The 23,809-nt window shown below is 41.0% G+C and overlaps 1 protein-coding gene across 2 annotated transcripts in view; it reads left to right on the top strand.

Annotated features, from left to right (window-relative positions):
- Positions 1-7,740: 7,740 nt before the first annotated feature.
- The window catches only part of MORC1 (MORC family CW-type zinc finger 1), a 169,449-nt gene continuing 153,380 nt past the window's right edge, over positions 7,741-23,809 (top strand). For both annotated transcript variants that reach the window (XM_060417526.1, XM_060417522.1), the window contains exons 1-4: positions 7,741-7,911; positions 12,413-12,466; positions 16,382-16,416; positions 23,323-23,391. In XM_060417526.1, the coding sequence (XP_060273509.1) occupies positions 7,847-7,911; positions 12,413-12,466; positions 16,382-16,416; positions 23,323-23,391 (223 nt within the window). In that variant the 5' untranslated portion in view covers positions 7,741-7,846. The remainder of the gene's footprint in view (positions 7,912-12,412; positions 12,467-16,381; positions 16,417-23,322; positions 23,392-23,809) is intronic.

The following is a 23,809-nucleotide window of genomic DNA, read 5'->3' as shown; positions in this document are numbered from 1 at the left end:
TGCACCCATTCCCTTGAACTCAGCATTTGAAGGCATGCCTCTGTGGGAGAAGATCCCACCAGTAGAAAGTTGATAATAATAATTACTCATCACCTCTGGTATTATGGGTATTTTTATCTATAAGAATTAGATATAGATAGCATCACTGACTCAATGGACATGAATTTTTAGCAAACTCTGGGTGATAGTGAAGGACAGGGAAGGCTGGAGTGCTACAGTCCACGGGGTCAAAAAGAGTCAGACATTACTTAGTAACTGAACAACAACAACAAGAAAAAAGGAAATACCACTTTTGGAGTGGTGATATCTATGGCAAATATGACTTTTCATTGGTGAGAGACTACCTCGTGATGGGAGTCCCTTAAAAGATGGGGTGATTAGATTTGGCAGGAAGTGATGTGTTGAATAGAGACAACAACCCAGTTGGCCAATTTGGTGGTTAGTGATCAGAGGGTAAGGGTGCTTCTTCTGGAAATGGGGAGGAACAAGTGAGAAAATCAATAAGAAAGAGATAACCCCTAAAGAAAGAGAGACTGAGAGAAGCATGTTACAGAAACTGACACAAAGTCAGGAAGCCACTGTGAAAAGGATGCAGGCTCTGAACACATAACTCACTTCCCACCCCCAACCTTTGTGCCACACCCAGACTGAATGATTTGGGGTGAAAGAGTATGGAATTTGGAAACTTGAGAGATCTTGTCCACTCTCAATCCCCATGTGCACACTTCATATCAAAGCCTGTTGGCATTTTTTGTCGATAGATAATTTTCCAATAGCATTACGTGTTATCAGTCACCACACCCAGGAAGGTGCTCCATCATTAAACCATGTTACTGGGGTAAAGAGAGCAAGTTGCCCCTTTTGGACAATGCTCCAGTCCCCATCCAAGGAAGGGGTATCTGGCGAGTACCTCTGAGCCAGAAGAGCAGGATGGCATCAGTGTTTGAACAGGGAACCCTGAGACTAGCTACTTCTGTATTCAGCCCACACTCAGTAATTCCTCTCCACTGCACCCTATTATTTTCCCCAGCAGTATCTGTGAAATGAAAGGTTTCACACCTTGTTGAGGAAATTTCAGGCTACAAATAACAAGATGGTGGAGTGTTAGGCTGGTGATGGAAGATCCCTGATAACACATCACAGGCTCATTTCTTTTACATGTTGGATTTTTTTTTTTGGGAGGGGGCATTATTTTGTTTTTGCATTTATGGTAGAACAAAGATAACTGAAGTTCAACAGTAAAAGAAATAAACCCAAAAACTCTTCTAAAACTGTTGTGCAGCTTTTATTATAGACAAAAGTAGTCCCTGCTCTAAAAACTTTTTTATTATTATTAGGATATTCTTTGAGCTTACCTCAAATACCAGAAGCCTGGCAATTTGATATGGGAGAGATAGAATAATAGTAAAAATAGCACATTTTACATCAGAAACAAAAGTTTAAGTACCTGAAATATGCCAGGCATTTTCTGGATGTTACTGTGGTATGATATGAGGAGAAGATAATACAATTATGGGTAAGGAAGGTCCCTAGACTGAAAATTATCTGCTGGAGACCATAGGGGATTATTTGTTTCATTTCAAAGGTCTGCACTTTGAGTTAGACAAGAAATTTTAAGAGTTGGTTCTTTTTTGCCACAGCAGGAAACATGTGCCTGCTTCTGAATTGTCAGTGATTCATTGCACATCTCTAAGTGCTGTGCGCCCAAAGGTCAGGGTACAAGCTTTACTTACATATGTGAAGTTTTTTCCTACCTTTGAACTTTTAAAGACTTTTATTACAGTGTCTCAAAGATCAACGTGTGTTGTTTCCTCACTTTGCATTCTAACAATGCACTAAATTTGGCTATTTGCAGTGATTTTTTTCTCTCTTTTTAATTTTTACTGGGGTATAGTTGACTTACAATGCTGTGTTTGTTTTGTACAGAAAAGTGAGTCAGTTATACATATACATGTATCCACTGTTTTTTAGATTCTTTTTCCACATAGGCCATTACAGAGTAATGAGTAGAGTTCTCTGTGCTATGTAGCAGGTTCTGATTAACTATCTATTTTATATATATTAGTGTGTATATGTCAGGCCCAGTCTGTTCATTTACCTCTCCCCCTCACTTTTCCCCTGGTAACTGTTAGTCTGTTTCTATATCTGTAACTTTATTTTTGTTTTGTAGCTAAAACCAGTTTTGTGGAAAGAAGACAGAACAAGTTTGAGAGCGATCTGGATACATTATTTCCCCTTCATTTTCTATGAACAAATCCCAAGAAATATAATTCTAGAAAACACTGTCTTGTTTTTTCAGGGTGAGGCTAGTATATACTTCTTGGCAACCTATTGAGTTGATACATAGTATCAATTCAGAAATTAGACATCCACGTTTAAACGGAGATTCAATACAGAAAATTTATTTGCAGATTTTTTTGGATCAGTTTTGACACTATTAACTCATGTTCAAAAAAAGTCACATTTCTCTATACATTTCCCTAAGTGTGTTTCTTTTTTTTCTGGAGTCTTTAACCAGTTTCTTCCAGTCCCATGAACTCCTCAGCCTCTAACTTCAGGGGCACACAAAGCTCAATACTTTCACTAATATCCTTCATAACACAAAATTATGTTTTATTGAAAAATGATAACCTGTCTTAACTCCATTTAAGACAGAAAAACCACATATTTGTTTAAAATGCACAGACAATCCTCTACTTGGATATGCTGTGTAATGCGAAATCCTAACATCACAAACATGAACTTATTCTCTTCTACCTTTCAAATGGGTAATTTTGGGTGACTTACCTAATACTGGCAGGAGCAAGACCATCTCCCTAGAACTTCAACCTTAAAACCATAGAGTAACTTGCCCTTTTTCTTTTTTTCCCCTGCTTCACTCAGACCCCTAAAGAACTGAGTTAAGCCAACCAAATTTGTGTTTTCTCCCTGCATTTGCTATATCTCATGATCTTACTTAGAAATTCAATTTCCACATTTTCCTAATCAAGACGTTTCATATTCATCTTTTTCTCTCTAGTCCTTATCTCCATGGTTTCTTCTCCACTTTACTGCAAATCTTCTAGAGATGACCTTTCTAGCTATCTAAGCTACCAGGGCATCCAGTCCATTTCTTTCCCCCATAACATCAAATTCTCCCCAGCCCAAGATGTTATTCCTCACTGGCTATTGCAATACTCTGCTAACTGGCCTTCCTTCTTCTAGGCTTGAACTCCTCCAACCTGGTATTCATATGCATCCAGAGTGATCTGTAGGAACCAGAAATTCACTCATAGCACTCCATTGCTGAAGGCCTGACTCTGGTTTCCCACCCCCACAGGAGCCATTCCAAATTCTTCAGTGCAGATTCAGAGTCCACCATGATCTGACTCCCACTTCCTCCCCAGTCTTCTTACAGCTTGCACCCCACACTCCAGACATGATGAGCTGTTTATAAAATGTCTGCGTAGCCTCACGCTTTTCCTGTTTTCAACTGAGCACTCTGCCTAGCATGGCAATCCTGATTCTGTTCATCTAGCAGATGTAAGATCATCTTTCAAAGTACTGTTCAAGTCCCATCACTTCTTTGAAATCTTTCCTAACTCACCTCCCTACCTGCAGTCTGAACTTCTCTCAAAGGACCTGTAACACCTTAATGCACTAATAGAAGCTTTAAAGTTTCATCAATGTGGTGGAAACGGTGCTTGTCTCCCTTAGTGACCATGTATCTTCTCTCTAATCTCTCCAGTTAGAGAGATTAAAAAACTAGAAAATATTCTTAGGTTCTGGATGTGAAAAATATTTTTTTATCTTGCTGCTATCCTGCAGGACATGAGATGCGAGTGCACAGAGGCAGTGGCCAGCCTTCGTATTCCTGTACGTGGAAACCATCCTCGTGGGTAGCTGGAGACACTCGTAGCGGAGGCATCAGGAGACTGCTGCCCTCTGTTCTGCTTCATGGTGTGAGGTTGCACTCAGCTATCCTGTGGTGGACCCCTAATTCGAGCCCTTCTATCTGCTCCATAGCTTTGGTCAAAATCTATTTCCCTTTATTATATTCCTTGGTTTCTGGTATACCTGGAATGGTTTCTTTTTCCTACATTAGAATCAAATACACTCTGCCTGTATTAAACAGTAACACCTCAAATGAAAAAAACAAGGTATTTTTACTTTTATATTCTTGGAGCCTACCATGGAGTTGGCTGTCACCAAATAAGTGATTCATTACATGAGCCAATAACAGCTCCAAATTGTACATCACACCTATGTTTTTTCCAGTAGTCATGTATGGATGTGAGAGTTGGACTGTGAAGAAGGCTGAGTGCCGAAGAATTGATGCTTTTGAAGTGTGGTGTTGGAAAAGACTCTTGAGAGTCCCTTGGACAGCAAGGAGATCCAACCAGTCCATTCTAAAGGAGGTCAGTCCTGGGTATTCTTTGGAAGGACTGATGCTAAAGCTGAAACTCCAATTTGGCCACCTCATGCGAAGAGTTGACTCATTGGAAAAGACTCTGATGCTGGAAGGGATTGGGGGCAGGAGGAGAAGGGGACGATAGAGGATGAGATGGCTGGATGGCATCACTGACTCTATGGACGCGAGTTTGAGTGAACTCCGGGAGTTGGTGATGGACAGGGAGGCCTGGCGTGCTGCAATTCATGGGGTCGCAAAGAGTCAGACACGACTGAGTGGCTGAACTGAACTGAACTGAAAAGAAAATCCAATTATAATTACTTAAACTAATAAAGATCAAGTTTTATTTCATAATGAAAAAACTGGAGGTGAGTGACTTCTGGCTATGATTTAGTAATTCAAGAATGCGTGGGACTGCTTCATACAGTTCTCTTGAACTTCCCCTCATGGATACAAATGACAACACAAATTCTGGTGTTGTGCCCGTGCTTAAGGCAGAAACAGGAAGAAAGGTGGAACCAGCCCCGCCTGTGCCTTTTATCTAGTGGCTCTCTAGAAACCACTCCGCACATGGTCTGCTTTTATCTTATGTATGAGTACTGAGTCAGATGGCCACCCTTGCTACAGGGGAGTTTAGAAAAGCATATTTTCAGCTTTGAGAATAGAAAGAGGAAAACTGGGGAAATGGCTAGTGGGTTCACCAACCCAAAGTGAATACCATATTTTCTAATTCATTTAATACCATCATTATTCTCTGGGCACGCTTTGGGCCTCATATTTGCCACCATCTCCAGGGGTGCTTATCACAGTGCTGAATATCTGGAATATGAAGATGGTCAATTATATGGGTAACAGAATTTCTGTATTGAAAACCCCACCGCTGTCTAACATGGAGTAGACTGGAAGAAATGAAAATGTACTGACTAGGTTCACACAAAAGCAAGAACATGAGCAAGAATGGTGTGAATTGCTTCCAGAGATATTTCATTGTTATCAGTTGAGGGGCATTAGCCTCTTTAAATAGTATCACCTAAACAGCATTTGCTTTCTGTGTTTATCATCATATGCTGAATTTATTTCTTATAGTTCTTTGGAGATGGCATAACAGTGTGCGTGGTTGATAGGTACAAGCATTTTTTTTAATGTTTATAAACTTTGTCTTGAGTTTAAACATGTTTGTGTAATTAAATGTTTGTTCATAGACAACTATTTAAGTGGTAGGGAGAAAGTGGAGTCTGAAAGATTTGATCCATCATTTGTGACTAATACATGAATGTTGCCAAGTTGAAATGTTTAGTCATCCCAGATTGACTGTCCTTAACATCAGGATCAACCATAAGATGAGCAGATGATGTTCTCAATTAAGATCTCCCCTCTCTGCTGTTCCCTTGGTATTTATTTTATCATGAAATAATGTTAAATGAATCTTGAGGCAGGGCTGAGGGACGTGACTAAGAGAGGCAATTCCACAAGTATACCTTAAAGAGGAACAGGAATTGCCTCTATGGCGGCAGTGTGGTGAAGCCGAGTTGAAATGGGGAAAGGACTTTTGGTGGATTGTGTACAGTAGGAAGATCCCCCTGGAGGAGGAAATGGCAACCCACTCCAGTATTCTTGCCAGGACAGATGTCCAAATCTCACGGACAGAGGAGCCTGGCAGGCTACAGTCCATGGGGTCGCAGAGGGTCAGACATGACTGAGTGACTGAGCACGCATGCACAGTGATCTCAGGACTCTTTTTCAGCCCCATCTAACAGATCCCCCTGTATTCCTGTCATCCGGGCCAGCAGTACTGTCTGGTGCTTTAGGGCTGCCCACTCAATGTAGGAGGGCTCTGCTCAGATTATTAGAAGGAGTGCTTCTGTGATAATCACACCCTTCCCTCTGATAGAAATTAGGTATCACAGCCCTTTACTAATTACAGGCTTGTGGTTCTGGTGCCCTCCCAATAGTAAATTGCTTTGAGGTAGCAGCTGGAAATTGGGGTAGTAAAATAAATCCAGAAGAGGCTCGTCAAGCTTTTCTTACCCGTAATATGAAAATAAAATGTCATATTTCACTGAAGTTCTATGAAAGGAAAAATTGGAAAGATAGCTCACATTGCTTAGTAAAGAGAATTTTGCTATCAAAACACCATCATAGCCACTGTTAAAACAAAAATGCAATCAGGAAGATTACTTGAAATGTTTATATTTACTTCCAGTTTTCAAATTAAAGTGGAGCATCATGTGTCCTTGGGTTGCCATTCAAATTCTTTCTTCCTCTATTGAGTCTTATAAATGTAGTAACTGATAAACTTCTTTCTCTAGAAGTAGAATGAGCACCCCAAAGCTGATATTGTCTTTTTTCTTTTTTGTGAGCCTCATTGCTTGTGTAATGCCTGTAAATCACCAACACAGCTAGTTCAACTTTCTTATTCCATAGAAGCTTGTTTCTGATTTTAAAACTTTCATATAAAACACCTGCCTAGTACTATTGAACTACCTTATTTGCAAGTCATTTGCCTTAGAATAAATGAGTTTGAGCAATTAGAGCCAACCAGTTCTATTAATTTCTTATTGCAGCAGGACCTTTCCATAACACATCACTGAGAAATCCTGTTTTAGCTTGGGTGTTGGTAACTGCTTTGTGTCCCCTTTTGGATAGCTGGCATACACAGCCCTTCCTTATATTTATCCCCAACCTCTCTCTTTCCACCTTCCACTTTCCCAGTTCTATCTTTCGGAACAATGCAGAATGTCTGTTCTTCAAGCCCGGCCAGCATGTCAAATAGTTGAGTTGAACGTCAGCTGACAAGTGAAAACGGTTCCCTCGGGACACACGCCTCAGCATTCTGTTCTGATGGCTTTTAGCTCTTTCCATTCTCTCTCTGGCGGATCTCTTTTCTTCTTTCTTTCCTTCAAGTGAAGAAAACACAGCCCAAGTGACATAGGTTAAGTGCTGAGTGAGAACACAAGCGTCTTTACCTCTGCGGCGTGACAGCCACACAAGGGAAACGACCCTTGTTCTCGCCCTGCCTTTCCTGCTCCTTTACCGACCTCACCACGCATTCTTCCCGTTCAGAGTGGTTTTGTGTGTCTCTGTGTGTGATCATTCCTGATCGAACTCTAACCCCAGCCTTGGGCTCTATTTTCCAGTTGGAGAATAACAGAGAACGAGTGTTTAGTAAGGTTACCTAAACCTCAGTTCGGGAAGAGGAGTCTAGCTCAGCCTCCTTAGCCTCGCCAGGTGGATCCAAGATCAGCAACAGGCTCCCCTAATCAGACGCTCGCCTAACGTCTGGGACACACCCAGTGCAGGGTGAGCTTCGCGGTCCGGCCGCCAGGGGGCGCACGTGCTCGCAGCACGGGGAGTCCGCGCGTGGGCGTGGGCCTGGGCGTGGGCGTGGAGCTGAGCGGAAAGCTGCTGGGCCCCTAGGCTTGGGCTCTGAGGGCCGCGCGGGTCGCGTTCCGGGACATGGGCGACAAGTATCCTGCTCTGCTCCGGGCCCAGCTGCATCTGGATTTCATCCACGCCAACTCGTGAGTGCCCCCTTGTAGCCGGAGCGGTGGGGAGGCTTTCCACACAATGGAGAAGACTCTTGCCCGTCTCCTCGCCAGGTGCCCTTTTTAAAAAAAAGGAACTTGGTATCATTGATTCGTGGATTTATTTATTTAAAATGTATATGCTTAAAAAAAAAAAAAAAGCAACGAAAAAGTGATGAAAATGTATGTTCTAAACCAGGCTGAAGGCCTCTGGTGCCCTTCAATGAACACCAAGTGGTAGGAAGGCCCCATATCAATCACTAGACAAAACTATTTAATTGTAGGTCGACAGAAGCCTCATTCTACCAACTTGGCCTATCTATAGTCACTTCTCTACCGAACACGCTGACATTTTAAAGATTAAGTTTGCCCTCCAGAGAGCAATGGCAACCCACTTCAGTATTCTTGCCTGTTGAATTCCATGGGCAGAGGAGCCTGGCGGACCACAGTCCATGGGGTTGCAGAGTCCCACAGGACTGAGCGACTGAAGCCAGAGAGCAGTTTGTGTTTATTGATTCCAGCTTCTGTTGCCTCCTCAGTCTTTCTGAAAGTGTAACCTCTTTGAAGACAGGAATCGCACATTCTGGTTCTTATTAGGATACTTTGTTCTGTCAGGCCAGTATCCTTTTTGAATACTCTTTAGGGGTTATTTCGAATATTCACATGGCAGAGGCAAAGGACAGTGTTTTTTCATCTGTTATTTCTAGTACAGCAAAGCCTAGCAGTGAGTGCTAGGTTGATTTGATTTTGGGGAACCTAAATCGGCCTAATTTAGGTAATTAAATTAGGTAATTTGGGTTTACCAAAAATTCTGATTGATAGAAAGAATGTGGCAGACGTGAAGCAACAAAAATGGAAGTGTGAAGCCAGGCCTTGCTGCTTGGGACAGTGTACTTCTTATAGACCACAAAAGAAAACACCCAGGCAAAATTCAGCAGGGACTTAGTTTTAACTTGTTATCATGGAGAATGATTTAAGCTGGAAAGGATGGTACAAAATGTTAAACGTTAGCTGAGGCAGAAGACAAATGCTGCTAAGTCACTTCACTCGTGTCCAACTCTGTGCGACCCCATAGACGGCTGCCCACCAGGCTCCCCCGTCCCTGGGATTCTCCAGGCAAGAACACTGGAGTGGGTTGCCATTTGCTTCTCCAATGCATGAAAGTGAAAAGTGGAAGTGAAGTCGCTCAGTCGTGTCCGACTCTTAGCGACCCCATGGACTGCAGCCCACCAGGCTCCTCCATCCATGGGATTTTCCAGGCAAGAGTGCTGGAGTGGGGTGCCATTGCCTTCTCCGGAAGACAAATGAAAAGCTAGTAATTTTGAGTACGTGGAAGAAAAATTACGACTGCTGGAAAGGCGGAATTTTATCTTAGGAAGTTCTTTAGCCTCATTTTTGTATAGTTTCTGTGGCTATTTTTCTCCCTAGCCTCCTCCTGCTCCCCAAACTACCTCCCTCAAGCCACCCCATTATCTGGTGGTCTGTTAACTTAATAACAAGAGTGACAGCAGCATGAAGCCGCAGCCACAAAATCAGCCACAACTTGGCCTACTCTCAGGTCCCTGGGATAAGATTTTTGTTTAACTTCTTATTTTGTATTGCGGTATAGCCGAGTAATAATGTGATGGTTTCAGGTGAACAGTGAAGGGGTTAGCCGTACATATACATGTACCCATTCTCCGTCAAACTCCCCTCCCATCCAGGCTGCCACATTAACACTGCGCAGAGCTCTGTGTACTATACAGTATGTTCTGGTTGGTTATCCATTTTAAAGATAGCAATGTGTATACGTCCATCCCAACAACCATAAGTTTGTTTTCTAAGTCTGTGAGTCTCTGTTTCTGTTTTGTAAATAAGTTCATTTGTATCATTTCTTTTTAGATTGTACATACAAGGGTCATCATACAGTAATTCGAGTTAAGGTTTTTGATTAACAGCAGTGATTTTTTTATCCCTCCTTTGCATCACCCCCACATCCAATCCATCTTCAAGTCCTTTTCATGCTAACTCTTGTGTCTCAAATTCATCTGTTTCTCTTCATACTTAATGCCATCTCCTTTCTGGATATCACATAGGCTCTAAACTGGATTCTCTGCTTCCTGTTCTTGCTCCCTTATGATCAGGTTTTCTGAAAGCTGCTAGAGTGAGCTTTTAAAACTTTACACCAGATACGTCACTTTATTAAAGCACAATGGTGGTTTCCAGTTGTGTGTGGACTAAGTATGCGCTCCTAACTGTGGAGAAGGAGGTGCTACATGACCTGAGCATCCCACTTCTCAATGTGATCTCCTAGATTTACTGCAGCGAGAGCAGACTGGCCTCCTTTGCTCTTTTCTGCTTCAAGGACTTTGCACTTCCTGTTCTTGCTAGAGGGTTTCCACTCTAGCTCTGCAAGGGGCTGAAGTCTCATCTTCCAGGGTTCAGTCCATGTCTTCTGTGAAGAGAGGCTCTGCCTTCCTCAGAAGACTCTTCCGCACTGCTCTTCGTCTATGGCACCGAATCACAACCTGTGTTATCATCTCTATGTTTTACTTGTGTATTTTTCATATCCCCCACTCGCTTGAGCCCCTAAAGATGTAAAGACCGTGTCTGCCCACATTGGCATGTGGCAGGAAGTCAGTAAAAGTCTTGAGTGAAATAGTACAGAAGCTTATATGGATTTCTTTCTTTTTTTTTTTTTTTTTTGGTCAGAATGATTGAAGTTACTTTTCTGAAGGATTGTTTAGAAAGGCTTATGGTTTGAAGTACTGCTTTTGTAAAGCATATCACTGACACTTTTCTTTTGTTGCATTTTAGATTTTTAAGTATAAATTTCTTTTGATTGAAGGACACATTTTTGCAACAATTGTATTAGTGGGTTTATTTTGATGAAAAATTTGAAAGCTGACTAGAGTCAAGAGATTCCTGCCGTCATCAGCATGGGTTTATAGTTTAAGATTCCCAAAATAGATATATGTATGCATTTTTAAAAAATAAATTTTTGGCTACAGTGTTGTCCTATGGTCTGGGGTATTTGGAGTTGTTGACACATTGCAGACGATCCTTTCTCCTGTACAAATGAGCAGGTTTTGTTTTTTTTTAATTGTTGACCATCCTATGCTATTTCCCTATTGAGAAATGAAGGAAATTACAGATGGTTAGTACTAATGCTAACCATATTTTAACATATCAAAATGTTAAAATACTAACATTTTGAAAGCAAAGATAGATATTTGTAAATCAAACAATGAAATCAGTCAGCATGCATAACAACTCTTCAGGGGAAAAAAATCACAGAACACTCTATGATAGCTGTATATAAGACAGTCTATTAATTTTCGTGTCATTAAAGCAAAAATTGCAATCCATGGAGTTTGTTTTTTTAAAGCTTGTACCCAAGATTTTCACTCTTATTATAAGAAGATAATATTTTCAAACTAGAGGGGATCAACAAAGTCTTTGAATACTAGCGAATTTAAGGTTTTTTAAAGGATTAAATTAAAATAAAAATAAATTCCATTTTAAATTCCAATTTAGTTATCCAAACAAAACTTCAGAGTTTTAGAAAATCGAAGCAGGAACTGAGGATTCCTTCTTCTGTCATCCTAACTATCCCAAATCTGGCAAATAGGGCCAAACTTAATTTCTCTCTAATAATGCAGGAGTGGCATAAACAGGCCAGTGAGTGGCCCTTCTGAACTATTCACAGATTAGAGTGAAACAGAGGAGGGTATAATATTAGACAAATGAGCAGATGTTTGTTGATAAATATGTTTCTTTTGCGTCTGCTACCTGTTTACTATATATAAAAAGAAAATTACTGACTGAATCTTCCTTCATAATGTTGCTGATTGAAATATCCACATCAGGAAATGGAAAGCAAATGTGGAACCTGAAGGCGATTTGATCCCACCCACAGAGAAACATTCAGCCTTCAAAGTAGAAACAGTGATGGCTATCTAGTGCTTCCTGTGCCCAGGACTTGTCAGAAAGGGTACAGGCGAGAGTGAATGCTGGTCATCTGTGAAGTTATTTAAGGCGTGGGCTTTTCTGAGGTGAAAAGATTCCACAGAAAAATGTAGGTTAGTGGCGCAGACCGGGGTAACCTGCCAATACCTGTGTCTGCAGTTGAAATCTTAAGGTCTTTCAGTGAGTCTGGGTTTTGGTCAAGGCTTTTCAGAAAGTATTTGGCCTTAAATAATATAGTTTTGATGAAACATTCTCTGAAAAACTTAAATGCTTATAAAGCAATATTAAAATGTCAAAATTTGCTCTAAGTACAGTCAGGTCCTTGAAGTCTTTATTAGGAGTAAATAAGATATTTTGCTGATAGGGTTCTTAGCCCTGGCTTTGTCATGGAGGATATGTACTTCAGAATCTTGACTGTGCTGAGAAATTTCTAGAATAACTTCTTAACTGATTATCTTCCTCAAACTAGAGAACACTGCATGTGTCTTGAACCTTTTATGTTGATTACAGAGTTGGTTTAACTTTTATTTTCCCTCTGTTTCTTCATTAGCACCACTCACAGTTTCCTTTTTGGAGCACTAGCTGAATTGTTGGACAATGCAAGGTAAGGCTTATTGTAAACAAAGGTTATTCAAAGGCATTTTGTGACATTAATAAAGTCTAGCCATATTAGATGAAAATATGATGTCATTGTCTCCACTTGGAATGCTACATGAGTTGATTTTCTATAAAATCAAGGTATGATAGGAAAAAGTACAGTTGAAGGGAGAAATTATTCATTTTTATTCAGTTTGTATTTATGATTAGACTTGAAGTACTTGTAAATTGGACATCTGTTTTTGTGTAAATAACCATGTAACGGGGCTTCCCTGGTAGCTCAGCTGGGAATCCACCTGCAATTCAGGAGACCCTGGTTCGATTCCTGGGTCAGGAAGATCTGAAAAAGAGATAGGCTACCCACTCCAGTATTCTTGGGCTTCCCTGGTGGCTCAGATGGTAAATAATCCTCCTGCAATGCGGGAGACCTAGGTTTGATCTCTGGATTGGGAAGATCCCTTGGAGGAGGGTAAGGCAACCCACTCCAGTATTTTTTCCTGGAGAATCCCCACGGATAGAGGATCCTGGTGGGCTACAGTCCATGGGGTTACAAAGAGTTGCACATTACTGAGCAGTTAAGAATAGCCCAGCACAGGGCTTCCCTGGTGGCTCAGTGGTAAAGAATCTGCTGCCAGTGCAGGAGAGATGGGTTTGATACCTGGGTCAGGAAGATACCCTGGAAGAGGAAATGGCAACCCACTCCAGTATTCTTGCCTGGAGAATCCCATGGACAGAGGAGCCTGGTGGGCTATAGCCCATGAGGTTGTAAAGAGTTGGAGATGACTTAGCAACTTAAAACAACAGCACAGTGTATATTATATATATTTAATAAATATATTCCCTGCCACTGATTGATGACTGTATTTCAGTGTTTTACATTTTCCCCTCATTTTTAGCTTTAGAAGGGAGGTGACTGTGACCATAGGGTGTAGCTGTTTCACCAGCCATCAAGACCTCCTTCCTGTTTGGCAGAGCTCAACACTAAGCACAAAGTCACTAGCACCTCTTTTTGTGAAACTCTGTTGAACAACTGGAATCATAGTCATCAAAAAAAAGTAGGGAAAAGAAGAAAAAATAAAGTTGGTTGGTCAGAAGAACTGTAAACTCAACTTAGATAGAGCTAACAGGGACCCAGCCACTGCACATGAATGTTCATGGTTAGTCTCTCTACAGGAGGGCAGGGTTTCTACTGTGTGCGGCTGCTCAAGCTCTGAAGCAATATTCCTGTATCCACTAACCCTCTGTCCTACTAAAGTTCTGTTTTCAGCAACTTGATACCTGTAACTGTGAAAGAATGTACTGGTCCATTTTGCCAACTGTCTTTTCTCCTATAAAGTTGTTTCACTTATTCATTTTAACAAAGGAGAGAAAGTCATATCAGAGTATAGAAGAAATCGAACGGTGGGACGAGTTTATGGAGAGTGACTGGCAAAGAAAGATTGACTGCAGACTCAGGGGAGTGGCAGAAATATGAACAATTGAGCAGTTCTTTGAGCAGCTCTTGTAATCTGGCAGCACCTTGACCAAGTCTAGCTTGCCTCATGTTTGACTCATAGTGAAACTTTGTACAGTATTCGTAAAGAATAAGAGGAAGGAATTGTTCATGAAGTTTGAGAAGATGAAGTGCCATGTAAAAAAAAAGAAAAACAAAACTTTTTTCCCCATGCTTTTTTTCCCCTAAGATTATATGTAGCAACTTTGAGACCAACTCAATAGGATTAGGCATGTAGCAGGTGCTCTCTTGGGACCAGCCTGTGTCTTCAGCTTTGCCATTCTCAGGGTTCTCCATGGCCAGCCTGAACTCCTCAACTTGTCTGTCTTCAGGGGATACAGGAGGTTGTCACCACTACTTCAGTTCAGTTCAGTTCAGTTGCTCAGTCTTGTCCGACTCTTTGCAACCCCATGAATCGCAGCACGCCAGGCCTCCCTGTCCATCACCAGCTCCCAGAGTTTACTTAAACTCATGTCCATCAAGTCGGTGATGCCATCCAGCCATCTCATCCTCTGTCACCCCCTTCTCCTCCTGCCCCCAATCTCTCCCAGCATCAGGGTCTTTTCCAATGAGTCAACTCTTCTCATGAGGTGGCCAAAGTATTGGAGTTTCAGCTTTAGCATCAGTCCCTCCAGTGAACACCCAGAACTGATCTCCTTTAGAATGGACTGGCTGGATCTCCTTGCAGTCCAAGGGACTCTCAAGAGTCCTCTCCAACACCACAGTTCTTATATGCCAGTAATTGACAACAGATAAAGCTATTTAACAGACCTACTCAAGATACTCTGTCAATCTTATGAAGGTCTTCTTAAAGTCCCTGTGTTACTCTTAAGATGTTATTTCATATCCTTTTCTTCAAGATTCTGATGGTTTCCTATACTTGTCTAAATTTGAACTGGAAGGTATTAAAAGAATGTTGTGGAAAGAGCAGGAAAAACTATGATGGGACAGGAAGAAAATCCTTAGGGGACTCCTAATACAAAAGGTGTTCAGAGAGAAAGTACCTGGGTTTAAGTATAAAGCTTATTATGAATATCTTAACATGCTATAAAGGTGAATCACTTTTCTTTGTCTTACCCCATGGAATTTCTCTATGAAGAAACTGTTTCTATGAAAAAAATTTAGTATAGTGGTGTTTATTGACCAATTATTGTATACATGGTACTTTGTATAATGTGTGCTTATATAATGGAGATTATGGTACCTATGTGTCATGTGTTGCGGTAAGGATTAGATGGAAAGGTTTAAGAATACCTCATTCAGAATTTGTCACATAGAAAATGCTTAAGAAATGGCCATGGTAACTCCAGAATTTCTGTGGAGGAGGCATTAGAAGTAGCAGTTGGGTAGCGAAAGGAGCAAAGGGGCCAGCTTTGTATAGCAAGGACAGTGTACCTACTTGATTGACCTATGCTAGTTTTGGGTTGAGACTTACAGAAATTTTCGGAGACACAGGTTTCCCCATCTGAGTCCTATTCTGAGCTTCCTTCTAGATTCCCCCTCAACATCCTCACTTCCTCGTCAGTTAAGACCTCATTGTCTTCCTCCTTTCTCTCACAGCTTTCATGTGGAAACCTGGATCTTCTGGCTCTTTTTCCTTGGCTTTTAAAGTTTTACTTTAAAAATTAATTTAAGAAAATACACAAATAGTATCTGTGAATTGTAGACAACTAAGAAAAAAATGAAGGGACTAGTAACCTCATCATGGGGGGCGGGGTATATACAACTTACTTCTCTGTAAAAGGCCAGGTATTAAGTATTTTCACCTTTGAAGGCCACATGTCGTCGGTTGAAGCCATTCAAATGTACCATTACAGTGTGAAGGCAGACTGTAGGCAACATGGAAACAAATATATAAATGACAAGATGTAAATAAGTGGTCATGATTGTGTCCCATTAACTTTATTCACAAAAAATAGTTATGGTCAAGATTTAGCCCATGGACCATAGATTGTCAGCCTCTGACCTAGAGAAAACCACTGTTAACATTTGATTTTTTTCCTTATAGATACACACATGTATATCATATATGTTCTTTTGAAATGTGATTATATGGTACACATCAGCAATTTTTTTTATTCTAAAATATATGAAAATCTTTATATGACTTCTGGATTATTTTCCAACCACCTTTTTTAATGTTCATATCCATTTTCTTGAGCTTCTTGAATAACTACCACTAAATTCTATCTCTTTTAAATTTCTGAGTTTTAGGCTTTGTAGCATTCTCAAATTATGAGTGATCATAAATCTTAGTCTACAGATGCAGGGAAGAATATTTTAGTAATTGTTTTTAAAGAAATTTAAGTGGGTTTCTCCATTGTTTGTTATCTGACGATAGATCATCTGTCACATGAGCGATTCAGATTAATGTAATTTTCAAAAACACAATATCAAACTGAAGCAGTAATATTTTTATATTGTTTTCAGAGATGCAGGGGCTGCGAGACTTGATGTGTTTTCAGGTGAGCACATTTGCTTTTGTATTTTTTTCTTCTAATGGAAAGCCCTGTAGTTATTTTGATTTCCTTTTATTTCATGAAAATCAAACCACATTGTATAGATTATTAATGCAATCTAAGAGCTTCATGAATTCAGGGACCCTGTGGGGAGCCAGGTTGAGAACAGTACACTCTGAGTGAAATTGTTCACTTGTTAGGGGACTCATTTACAAAATTAGATCTTTCAGGGTTTTGTGAAAGCAGCAGAGGGATTTGGAGCAGTTTGTCTGCCACAGAAAAACTGTTTTATTTTAAAATGAATATTAACTTGATGGGTATTCATAATTAACTATATGTCATTTCCAACTTATAGTCTTAAAGTGCATAAGTGAATGTGCAGTATGAATGTTGGACGGCCACCGAATTCAAACCAAGCATGTTTTCTTTACTGACTTAATTTTCAGTCACCAAATATTTATTTCCCTTACTGGGTTTTTTCTCTTATTAGAACACAGAGGAAGTTAGGTTTGTGATCCAGTGCTGTAGTTAACACTACCTGGAGAAACAGCTGTTGTGTTAAAGCTGATCCCCAATCCAGATCCTGTCAGCTCTCCTGTAAATATTGGCTGTTGATCACAGGCCAGAGGATGTGGTTCATGATGTAAATCCTTATCAGTATTTAAAAAGCGACTCAGTTCAATTCACTTTTCTAAGTGTTTAAGATTCTGTGCTAGGTGGGTGCCTCTGGCCCATGAGGAAAAGGTTTTGGTTCTGGTTCATGGACATCTTGAAAGATTTGAGGAAACGAAGTAAATGCCACTCTTCTTCCCTTTCTACTCCTTGTGTTCTTAGAAGTTTGAGAAATAAAATAAGAGCATTGGTCTTCATTGCTGACAAATTCTAGGTGGAGTGTGGAGCTCGCTGTGGGAGAGCGTCAGGCACTCGCCCTTATAGCAGCACCGTGCTCTCTGCAGGCAGCTTGCTCTCAGAGGGAACAGGAGAGATTTGAGCTGCACCTTCTCATAAGTTATTCTTCCCCAGATTACTAGTCAGATGAATGTGCTCATTGCTCCAAGAGAAGGTGATCAAGGGACAGAAACGGGTGGGCCCCTTACCACTGGTGATTGAACTCCATTCCCCATAGGAGGAAATGTCAGCAGTGGAGAAAAAGTGACCTTCCATCCATATCTAATTATATAAGTGAAAATGGGATAAAGTGTCTCTTGCCTAGGAGAAACTCGAAGCATGGTAGGAACACAGAGAAAGAATACCTCTTATTAAAGAGTCAGGGGTTGAAATATGGATATGATTTGTGTTAAGTAGTGTAGGAAGAGAAGAATTTTCCTGTCTGAGGAATAATTGTGAGAAAAAGAATGGAAGTAGACTAGTTCGGAGACTCTTTCATTTATTCAGTAACAACTTATTGAGTATCTATTACGAATGAGCCAAGCAGTTTTTCTGGGTGCTAGGGACAGAGCAAGGAGCACCATGTTTGATGAAGCCTGTGCATTCATGGAACATGCATCCTAATGAGGATAGCTAGGCAATAAAGAAGTGGACAAGTAAATAATATACCAGGCCATAATAAGTGCTGAAAAGAAAAAAGACAGGGCGATAAGAGAACAGAGAGTGATGGGAAAGATGTACTGTTTTTCATGGGGTGATTAGGAAAAGTTAAGGTAAATAGGTAGTAAGCTAGCCAAGACCTGAATGACAACAGGGGAGTGAGCCATATATATATATTTGGAGAAAAAGCATCCAAGAGACAATGGGCTAGGTTGACTAGAGCTAAGACTTAGAGCCAAATGGATGAGCACCTTGAATATCATACTAAGGTTATTTTCTTTCTGTAGCCAGTGGACCATTCAGTAGTCTAGAGCAATGTCATTTGACAAATTAGAAATGTGCTCTTTTCTTTTTAAAGAAAGCTACTCCAGCAAGAGATTACAGGATGGTTTGTAGATGGTTTGCAGAAGTGTGAAAGGATAGGAGACAAGAGGGGCTGTGGAATGATCTACACAAGATTTCATGAGGAATCAAACAGAGGCAGTAGTCCTTACAGTGGAGAAGGAAGGAAGCATTCAAGCTGAATTTCATTCAGAGCACACATAAGATTGATAAAGTGTTGAAGGGTTGAGAAGAATTATCTGGAATCACAGAGTTCAACAAATGTGATCAAGTGATCAGAATTCACACAGTATGTTCTTTTCGGGGAGTACAGGACACCAGCAGGGCATGGCAGTATTCACTTCACCCCACTTTCTCTAGCACTTGGCATTATTACAAAAAATAAACAAGCATCTTTGCAGTTTGCATTGAAAGGGGTACTTTTTTCTGTATTTAGGTTTTTATGTGTTTTGTGAAAAACTGAACTTATGGTTTTATAATTTTAAATTACCTATTCATGTTATAAAACTTTTTATTGCTGCAAACCATAATATGGCTATCAACCTAGCAAATTGATTTTTCTTGAAAAAATGAAAAATGATAAACTAGGGCAAAGGCTTATGCACCAATAGCTAGAATTAATATCAGGGTGCAAAATTAAGCACTGGACTAGTTTTTAAATTATTTACTGAGGCATGTGAGTTACTTTCCAATCTTAAGTTTCCTTTAACTTTAGAGGCTATAAAATCCAAACTGAATATGTTCGGACATGGCTGTTTTAACTGTCTGTGTATACTAGTTCTAGTAAACATGGATACGCATTCCATACATTTTTTAGTGCTTACCAAGTGCCAGGCTCTGGGCTAAGTGATGAGTATACGCAGTGCCTCCTTTTAAGAAATCACCATCCTAATAAAGGATCTGTGGAAAATACAGTATGCAGTTTCACTTTTATGAGTAGAAGGCCCTTAGCTTTCATCTCTGAGTTATCTGAGTTCCAAAAAGTAGAAGAACCACTCGTCTGGAAGAGAAATGGATGCATCAGCAGGTGTTTGAGTATACTTTGAAAAGTAGGAAACACAAGTTACAAGGAAAACATTCATTATGGCCACCTGATGATGTGGAAGGATTAGGAAGTCTTCCTAGAAGAAATAGTCTATGAACTAGAGACTGAAAGGAAAATAGGCCTGAGCCTGGAGAATCAAGCATGGAAAGTGTGAAGGAGCAAAATATATAGTTGCTTGAATCTAGAGAGAACGTAGGACGCTGATAGTGTTGCAGAATGTTTGAGATGTTCGAGATTAAGCCCAAGGTGATTATTTGTATGGAAGTGGAAGAGTGCAATATGGGCAGGGAAAGGATGGCAGGAGATGAGCCTGGAGGGTACATTAGGGTTCTTCAGAGGAACAGAACCATTGGTAGGTAGACGGAGATCTCTGCCAACCCCGTTCTCTGTCTGCCCTCTATATCTATCTATCTATCTACCTATCTACCTACCTACCTACCTGTCTGTCTGTCTGTCTGTCTATCTCAGCCTTTCTCATTCTATCTGATAGACATATGGTAGAGAGAAAGGAAGAGGAGGAGGGGCATTATTTTAAGGAGTTGACTGACTTAATTATGGGAGCTGGCAGGTGTGAAATCTGCAGGGCAACTGGCAGGTTAGAAATCCAGGTGAGAGTTGATATTGCAGTCTTGAGTTATAAATCTTTAGGCAGGCCAGCAGCCTGTACACTCAAGCAGGGTTTCTATGCTACAGTCTTGAAGCAGAAAATCGATGCTTCTTTGGGAAACCTCAGTCTTTGCTTTTACAACCTGTAACCAACCAATTGGATGAGGCCAACCCACATTATAGAGGGTACCTGCTTTACTTACAGTTAGCTGATTATAAATGTCAATTATATTCAGATACTTTCATAGCAACATCTAGTTGACCAAACAACTGACACCATAGCTTAACCAGGTTGACACATAAAATTAACCATCTTAGAGAGGTAGGAGGGTCAGTTTATGAGAGACAGATTTGTTAACTGGTTTGGCTTTCATCTTGTGGGCAGTGGGAAGGCATGCAAAGGTTATAAGCAGTTCAGTTCAGTTTAGTCGCTCAGTCGTGTCTGACTCTTTGTGACCCCATGAACCACAGCATGCCAGGCCTCCCAGTCCATTACCAACTCCCAGAGTCCACCCAAACTCATGTCCATTGAGTCAGTGATGCCATCCAACCATCTCATCCTCTGTTATCCCCTTCCCCTCATGCCCTCAATCTTTCCCAGCATCAGGGTCTTTTCAAATGAGTCAGTTGTTTGCGTCAGGTGGCCAAAGTATTGGAGTTTCAGCTTCCACATCAGTCCTACCAATGAACACCTAGGACTGACCTCCTTTAGGATGGACTGGTTGGACCTCCTTGCAGTCCAAGGGACTTATTAGCAGGAGAGCAGTGAAACACATGATTGGCTGCAGACTGGCTGAACTCTCTCATTTGAGAGAGCAAGGAGTAGAGGGGGTAGGGACTGCTGCTGGAATCCAGAAGAGCGATGGTGGTTTCCTGAACCAAGGCAGTATTGTGGGGATGGAACAAGTGGTCATATCTGAGAAACGTGAGGAGGTGGAATTGAGAAGACATGTCTCTACATCAGGTAAGGAAGTGGAGAACTTGATCCTGAGACTTTGACTTAGGCAGCCAAAGCCTAATGGCAAAGTGATGCCATTTATTGAGCAGGAAGCACAAGATGGAGGAGGTAGTCTGACAAGGGAGAAGGTGCTGTGGTTTGGTTTGGACATGCATACTTACCCGATGGCTCAGATGGTGAAGAATCTGCCTGTAATGCAGGAGACCTAGGTTCGATCCCTGGGTCAGGAAGAAGATGCCCTGGAGGAGGGTATGACAGCCCACTCAGAATTCTTGCCTAGGGACTCCCATGGGCAGAGGAGCCTGGCAGGCTGCAGTCCGTGGGGTCACAAAGAGTCAGACATGACTGAATGACTAAGAGCACGCGCGTGCACACACACACACTCTTAACCGATAGTAGAAATCAATTTGAGATCCATAGTTTTAAGGGACTGAAGTAAACAAGGCCAAGCCTTAGAATGAGTACTAGGGGAGGGAATATTACATTTTGAGGTGGTGATTGTCTGTAAGCCCTCATTGGAATTTATAGAACAATTAAGCATTGTATGGGCTTCCAAGCTGGCTCAGTGGTAAAGATGCCACCTGCCAGGGCAGGTGATGCAGGTTGGATCCCTGGATCAGGAATATCCCTTGGAGAAGGAAATGGAAACCCACTCCAGCATTCATGCCTGGGAAATCCCATGGATAAAGAAACGTGGCAGGCTCCTCTGGGGTTGCAAAGAGTCGGAAATCACTGGGCAACTGAGCATGCATATGTAACTCTTGGGAATGTTGAGTCTTTTCTATCATTCACCAAAGAAATGCCCTGCTTTCTTAGATGAGAACTATATACCAAGAGCTGCAAAATCAGTTGTCACAACTGCATAGCCTGAGACTTGTGTCAGGTGGTTCTGAGTTCTGATAAACCTTAGGGTAATCAGGAGGAGCTTCTATTCCTAAACTCCATCCGAGACCAGTTAAACTATCTCCCGATGATTCACATATGCAGCCAAGGTTGAGAGCTACTGCATTGTGCAGAGAACTCAACTGGAGTTGAGTAGAGAAGTATCAGCCTTAGTCAGGGGAGGGCTGAACAGAGCAAATTCGTAAAGAGGGTAGGAATATTCTGCCACAGAGGTTGAGGTAAGCAGACCAGAAATCAGGTAGAGAGAAGAGCTGGAGAAATGCGATGGTTGGGGAGATCCAAAGGGAGTGTAACCAGGAAGTGAACTGGAGGAGAGGGGATTATAAGTGGACACATGGCTATAACATTATGAACCCAGAAAGCTCAGGTAAGATTTTTAGGTACTTATTTATAGATTATCTTGAACATTAAAAAAATGTAGATTAGAGGTAACCGTTGAACACAGAGTTGACTTAACTGGTGTGCTAGAAATGACTCTGTTAGGATGGAATTAGTAAATCATGGCTGCCTGGAGATGGGGTGGGGATAACAGAGCAAGGAAGGGTCAGAAGGGAGAGACCTCAGGGGGCAGGAGGAGGCACCTGAGATGACGGTTATGTTCACTGCCTTGATAGGATGGTTCCACAGATATTTACCTGTGTCAGAATGTGTCAGATTGTATGTGTTAAATATGTGTAGCTTTTTAAAATATGTAATCTATTTCTCAATAAAGTTGTTGCTGAAAAAGAGAGGCTTGCTAGAATTCATATATCCAAATGTTGAAATTACTTTGAGAGCCAGATTACAAACTGTGCATTGAAATTAGTCTCCATTAGTTTTAGTTAAACCTTCACGATTTTTAAATAAGAGATTACATTATGTAATTGAATGATATCTCTTCATCATCAAAATTGATTCCAAATAACTTAGGTATTTTCAAAAATATTTACATTTTCAAGAGGTAAATATTTGCTGCCAGTAAGAAGCAGCCACAAATGGCTCTTACGGGAATTAGCTACCTGGAAGAGAGCCTGATGAGTTTAATGAGAATGACCTGGATTGACTTTAAAATTAGTGCTTTGGTGGAAGGGTATCAGCATTGATCAATTTGATAGAGAGATCCTGGAGTCACATCCCTGGCTCCTTTTATTCCCTCCTCCAGGGACAAAACACCTGAAGCTTAAAGGACCAGTCCGATTCCAAAACAGGGCATGTCATGCGGTCAGTTCTGGTCAGTCGCACAGTTGTATCCAACTATCTGCGACCCCATGGACTGCAGCACTCATCCTGTATATGTATTTTATTGACATGTTTTAAGTCAGTTTAAAGCCTTTTTGTTGCATGATTGTTTTCCCGCTGCAGCTTCTCATGAAACTATAGCCCAGATGACTTTCTGAGCTTCTTCCTTGTGCCATAACTCTGTCACTCAGTGGCTATATTTGGGGAGGACAAATAATTATGTGAGCAGCATGCCTTTCTGATGAACAAATTAAGGCCATTATTTATTAGTAATAACTGCTTTCCCTTACAGTGGATAATGAAGAACTGCAGGGTGGATTCATGTTGTGCTTCCTGGATGATGGATGTGGTATGAGCCCTGGTAAGTTAATTATTTAGATTCCTACCTGCCCGTTAGAACAAACAGTCTGAAAACCCATAAAATAAATAAGAAAAAATTGAGCTATCTATATAAAAACTGGTATGGAGCTATTAGGGAAAATAAACCCCAGACTTACTGTTGAGCTCTTTAGGCTTAAGTGTTCCCGCTGACAGAGTAAATTCATTGTAACCATCTGAAGCAAGACCAAAAGTGAAGGTAAATCAATGTTGCTGGAAAAATGACAGATGTAAGGTACAGATTTCTTATAAGGAAAAGCATCTGGGAATGAATGAACCGAACAGTAATTGGATGGGCTCAAGATGATCTACAGCACACCCTGCAGGTACTACTTGCAAGAGACCCGAGGCAGTTTCAAGTGGCTTTACACTGTTTAAAATTTTCTGCTTAACCTTGAGGT

The sequence above is a fragment of the Ovis aries genome, chromosome 1, assembly GCF_016772045.2.
Source record: "Ovis aries strain OAR_USU_Benz2616 breed Rambouillet chromosome 1, ARS-UI_Ramb_v3.0, whole genome shotgun sequence".
NCBI lineage: Eukaryota > Metazoa > Chordata > Mammalia > Artiodactyla > Bovidae > Ovis > Ovis aries.
Note: the sequence above shows the minus strand (reverse complement) of the source record. Positions and strands in the feature narration are given on the sequence as shown.